Consider the following 6,000-nt stretch of genomic DNA (forward strand, 5'->3'; position numbering starts at 1 on the left):
CATTTCAGACGTTGTATATATCTTGCCGTTCTCCGAAACTTCGATAGCGCGATGCAAGAATGTTAGGTGAATTGTGGGTACCGCCACAATATTATATCTGTTTCAGTGTCAATGCTGTCGGTGCCGTCAGTGTGGTACCGGCCGCAGGGGCGCGAGGAGGACGCGGACTCGGCGCGCGAGAAGTTCCAGGTGCCGGAGAGCGATCACCTCACCCTGCTGCACCTGTACAACCAGTGGAAGTCCAACAAGTGAGTGCTGATGATGATGATAATGAGTGATGATGATGTAGACTGAAGGTGGTACTTGATATGAGTCGAGATTATCACTCTCCTGTAAGTATTATTTTTTTAATTTGAAAAAAGATTGAAAGAAAGGTGGTATAGACAGATATTATGAGTCAGTTTATAACTCATGACATAACGTCACTCTTGTATTTTTGTTTCATAAAATCGAAAAAAGAATGCACCAGTGTGTACCCAAACAAGTGTGACGTCACTGTGTTTTAAAAACGTTTCGATCCACTTTTTTACATTTCTATTTGAGGTGAAAACATAAATCTTCTTTTATCAGTGTAGTTGCAAAATAATGTGATGTATTTTATATGCATCTTCCTTACCTATATCCTAATTTCTTCTGGTAGCGTATTATGTCATTTGTTAAAACTTGTGGTAATATTTCTACAGCTAACATCAAGCTCAACCGCGAACAAACTGTTCTACAATTTGGCGATGGACGGTTTAATTGTAAAAGTTGCATTTATCGTAATACATATAAAAATTAAATATATTTTCCTCAGTTATTCCGGTTCCTGGTGCACGGAGCACTTCGTCCACGCGAAGGCGATGCGCAAGGTGCGCGAGGTGCGCCAGCAGTTGAAGGACATCCTGGCGCAGCAGCGCCTGCCGCTCGTCTCCTGTGGGACGGACTGGGACACCGTGCGGAAGTGTATCTGTTCAGGTAAAGATGAGAACATACTAGGTAACATTTGTAGCACAGGGAAGTTTGGCAACGTCGCACGGCAGCACGTGGCGTAGTTTCAAGTTTGTAGCGTCAGGAAGTTTGGCGACTTAGCAAGGTGCCTCAATACCTAAAGCACACCTAAATCCTGGCGCAGCAGCGCCTGCCGCAGGTCTCTTGCGGGACGGACTGGGACACCGTGCGGAAGTGTATCTGTTCAACGTCGCACAGAAGCGAACTTGTAAGCTGGCTCGTAACATATATTTTGTTTTAGTAACGAAAACTATAAACGTTGATGTGAACAATGCAACAATAATTATAAATTTACTTGCACGAACATGAGCTAAACTTAATCCTGGATTAAATATAACGTTTTGATGAGCATCGCCAATATTCCTTTGTCGTATGGGAACCGTACAATTTTCCGGAATAAAAAGTATCCAATGGTATGGAGATTCTTTAAGTCCCGGGAAAGGTCCCGGGACTTAAAGAATCTCCATACCGAATATCAGCAAAATCGGTTCAGCGGTTTGGGAGTGGAGAGGTCACTTTCGCATTTATAATATCAGTATGGATGTTTTTCGTAATTTTAAAGACAAGTCATTTAGACACAGACTTAGCATTAATCCAGCCTTATTGACTTATCTACTTCTTTCCACAGCGTACTTCCAGCAAGCCGCTCGTCTCAAGGGTCTCGGAGAATACGTGAACTGCCGAACCGGTATGCCGTGCCACCTCCATCCCACATCAGCTCTCTTCGGCATGGGCAGTTCCCCGGACTTCGTGATATACCACGAGCTGATGATGACTAGCAGAGAGTATATGCACTGCGTGACGGCGGTCGATGGGAGATGGTTGGCGGAACTGGGACCTATGTTCTTCTCGGTCAAGGAGACTGGCAAGTGAGTAAATACTGAAACTCTAAATCAGCTATACTCAACATACCACTGATCTTGCCCGTGGCAAACGTGAAAAGTCCAAACGGCGAATCGAGGCACAAAACTTATTTTAAAAGTGACTTACAACTTTTGTTTTCCTTTCAATATTGCATCGTTATTTTGATTGTTGTATAGTTTTGTCATCAGTTTGAAAAAAGTTGTTCTCTCTTTTACTTGTGAGCGTTGATAGCGTGGCATATTGTGGCATAGTTTAAAACAAAGACATTGTTATTAAAACATAACCGGTAATTCCAGATCCAACCGCGATAAACGAAAAGAAGCAGCCGTCCATCTACAGAAGATGGAAGAAGAGATGAAAGTAGCGGAACAGAAGATGGCAGAAGAGAGAAAGAAGAGGGAAGAAGACGTGCCAGTGAAGCAAGAAGTAGCCACACCGGGACTTAACACACCGCGCCGCACGCCGCAGCGATTGGGCCTGTGATCTGCTATACCAGGAGAGTTGCAGATAAGAAGATACTTTATAAGCCCGCGGGTACTTTTTAAGTGGCGTGTGTGAAGCCCTCGTAAAGTTAAACCATTTTGAAAGTCACGCACACCGGCAAAAGAATGAAAAAGCGTGAAAATTTTTTCCTTTTAATTTAGAAGAATATGTTTGTGGTCTGCGATCTGCTATACCACGAGGTGTGTAGGTGCAACTAGTCTGTGTTGTATTTGAGCCCATTTAAAAGCAATTTTTAATACAAATTACATAATGTTTAGTACATTTCCATTTTTGTAATTTATTGTTAATTTAAAGTTAGACATCTGTAAGACATTATGACATATTTTTAGGACTGAAATAAAGATTATTTTGTAAACAAATATTTTTATTATCCTTCATACAATCTACAGCGGTATTGGAGTCGTTGTGAAAATTAAAGACTTATCTGAAAAAACCGTTCCTTAAAGGGGTGACATACATGCGAGTAAATACGCGGATTTATGGCTCGACGATCTTAATCGCCTGTGTGTCACCTAAAATACTTAAAGATTGCCGCGCAAGTTCGCCGTCTTGGAATTTTACTCGTAGCTCGTCTCGGCTCATACGTCTGGCAAGACTGCGAGCCGCGAGCCTGGGGACATGGTAATCCAGTGTGAGCCATTCACATGTGTCACCGACGCGCGACGTCGAGCCGAGTAAGTTCGCGATCATAAAACCCGCGTGCTTAAAGTTCGTACGTCTATCACCGACGTCGATCCGAGTAAGTTCGCGAACTTAAAACCCGCTTGCTTAAAGTTCGTACGTCTATCACCGACGTCGAGCCAAGTAAGTTCACGAACTTAAAACCCGCGTGCTTAAAGTTCGTACGTCTATCACCGACGTCGAGCCAAGTAAGTTCACGAACTTAAAACCCGCGTGCTTAAAGTTCGTACGTCTATCACCGACGTCGAGCCGAGTAAGTTCGCGAACTTAAAACCCGCGTGCTTTAAGTTCGTACGTCTATCAAGCACTTTAAGCAAACATTTAAAATTAATTAGACTTTAAGATTGCTTAGTAGAAATGGAAGGGGAAAGCCCAGTGTTCGATTTTTATTGTCTCTTTGGCTTGGTGAGCAGTGTGCGGGGCGCGCGGGCACACGCTATTGGCAGATCAGAGATCAGACGAGTCGTTATTGGTAGATCACGATCACACGGTGACCAGTTATAATTGATGGCTATTGTACATCGAAGAAATTGATTCATAGGCAGTTTACTACGGCATTTGGTCGGATTATACAGTCAATTATATGTTAGGGCCTGTCCACGTCTTCACGTCACGTTGACGTCAACGTGGAACGGTGCGGTCACTTGGCACGGTACGTTGACGTGACGTGTAAATTTACGTCAACGTAACGTAAAAATGCACGTTTTTTTTTCTTCTCTTTCTCCGTTCTTAACAATAGCAGAAGCAGAATACTTCTTGTGCGGTCCACATCTAGATCAGTAGTGAAGAATGTTGCAGTTTTACAAGGCATGGTGACGTACAATGTTGCTATATCGTGATGAGCATTTTACGTTACGTTAACGTTTTGCACGTCACGTCAACGTTACTGCATGCCACGTTACCGCACCGTTCCACGTTGAAGACGTCGTGATGTGGAGGTGTGGACAGGCCCTTAGTCGTGATCTATAGGCTGGGTTTGATATAATGCGACCAAATTACGTAGGTCCGTCAACTGCTTACGAATCAATTTATTCGATGGTATGTAATTAGTAGATATTGTACACATGCGCCAATTGCCCCTTGCAGTTTTGCTAAGCGATCTTAAAGTTATACGCGACCCTTACTTGCTTTTACTATGGAAGCACAGTTCAAATACAAGTCTTTATGGTGGCACTTCACATGGCTATTGGTATTTGCTATTGGTTTGTTGCATTTGGCAAAATTATTGACGTAAAAAACAAACAAGCAAATAAAGGCAAATACGGCCCTCCACACATGGACGTCAAATATGAAACTTTTACTTGATTTTGTTTACTTGCCTATTTGACTCTTGTGCATCAAAAACCGACGAAGGTGCGGATACGTGTATTTGGTATTGGTCATATTTGTCAAATAGGTAAATAAGGTCAATACTTTGTCAAACATACCGTCTACACATGGTGATTGTTTGGCGAATACATCAAATACGCAAATACAAATAGGTAGTATGTGAAGTGCCACCTTTACATTCATTTCTATGTTTGGCTCTAGAGTGTTAATTATTACTTTTTTAAATTTGAGTAAAGTGAAAATAATTGAACAGTGAGATCTAAGGACTAAGAATTACAACTAAAAATAATTTCAAAAATAGCTAACTTAAAAATTGCTTAGTTTTTAGTGTACATTCGATATAATGAATGGTGAAAAATTCAAGGGACTTGCACGGATCTGAGTTAAATACCATTTTTAACCGACTTCCAAAAACGAGGAGGTCATATTATGTTCGGCTGTGGAGATTTTTTTTATCTCTGTAACATCTAAATAGCAACAAAGAGATGACAAGCTATTTATCCCAGGGTTAAATTTAATCCAGATCTGTGCAAGTAAGATTCTTTAGGACGTTTATGAACGTTTTTTATTCAAATTGCTGAACCATTACAATAAAAACTTAAAATATACAAAACATTTAAACATTAAATAAAATGTTAGTTGTCAATATTTGCAAAAACATAATATTAATGTTGTAAGCATAAAGATGTGGCTTAGTTTAAATATATGTGACTATATCAAAATATGAAAACTACTTTCAATCTCTATCTCTATTTCAGACGTTTAAGCCTCTTACACTATAAACTAACCTCTTAATTCTATCTAAAACTTTGACCGGCACACTTAGCATGGTCACCATAGAAAGTTTATTTCCACACAAGACAAAGTAACAGATTCTCAGTGGAAAAATGTCAATTTGTCCCTAAAACCTATCAGGATTACTATTCTTTCGCATTCTACTGTTGTCATGCTAAGCCTGCAGTCGAACTGCCGTACTCAGAGACGAATATTAATTACTTAATTGTAACTAAATAAGGCTTCTGACATAAGCCCCGTACATCGTGCGCTTTTATAATTTTAGCGTGGCGGTAATATCGTGGACGTCCACGGTAAAACGATAACATAGGGAAGGACGCTTTTAAATTTCCGTCGACGATATCTTTTTAACGTGCACGTTAGAGGACATCACGACGTCTACAGCTCTTCTGAACCGCACAAAACGTCCGCGGTGCGTAAAATCAAAACGGCATTTAACGGACCCAACGTTTTATTGTGGAAGTCGGCGTCCACGATAACATGACGCACGGAATTATAAAAGCGCACATTATCTGTCAAACTCTTCATTAAATTAAAGTAAAATTGTAATTTATGAATGTCTCTAAGTGCGGCCGAAAGTTACATTTAAGCTAGGAAAGTTTAACATATCTTTATATTTTGCTCTCTTATTGCTAGGGACCACATTACAAGCTTGTTTATTACTATGTCAATAAAATATAGCGTATTTGTCTTACTAATCTATTTGTTTATTGAAAATTATTTTAATTGATTAGTCTTTTGCCGCGGCCGCACATGCGTCTTCGTACGAAGCTTCGTGCTATGAGTCGATACCATTGGACGATACATGCAGATCGTCCAATGGTATCGCTTAAACAC

The 6,000-nt window shown here is 40.6% G+C and overlaps 1 protein-coding gene across 2 annotated transcripts in view; it reads left to right on the plus strand.

Moving 5' to 3' along the window:
* The window catches only part of LOC121739115 (pre-mRNA-splicing factor ATP-dependent RNA helicase PRP16), a 110,538-nt gene extending 107,761 nt beyond the window's left edge, over nt 1-2,777 (plus strand). The window contains exons 18-22 of one of the 2 annotated variants that reach the window (XM_042131442.1): nt 107-248; nt 797-908; nt 1,130-1,175; nt 1,616-1,859; nt 2,151-2,777. In XM_042131442.1, the coding sequence (XP_041987376.1) occupies nt 107-248; nt 797-908; nt 1,130-1,175; nt 1,616-1,859; nt 2,151-2,337 (731 nt within the window). In that variant the 3' untranslated portion in view covers nt 2,338-2,777. Of the gene's footprint in view, nt 1-106; nt 249-796; nt 958-1,129; nt 1,176-1,615; nt 1,860-2,150 lie in introns of both variants that reach the window. The other variant, XM_042131441.1, reaches the window with a different exon arrangement.
* The last annotated feature ends 3,223 nt before the right edge of the window (nt 2,778-6,000 follow it).

This window comes from Aricia agestis, chromosome Z (assembly GCF_905147365.1).
Source record: "Aricia agestis chromosome Z, ilAriAges1.1, whole genome shotgun sequence".
Taxonomy (NCBI): Eukaryota; Metazoa; Arthropoda; class Insecta; order Lepidoptera; family Lycaenidae; genus Aricia; species Aricia agestis.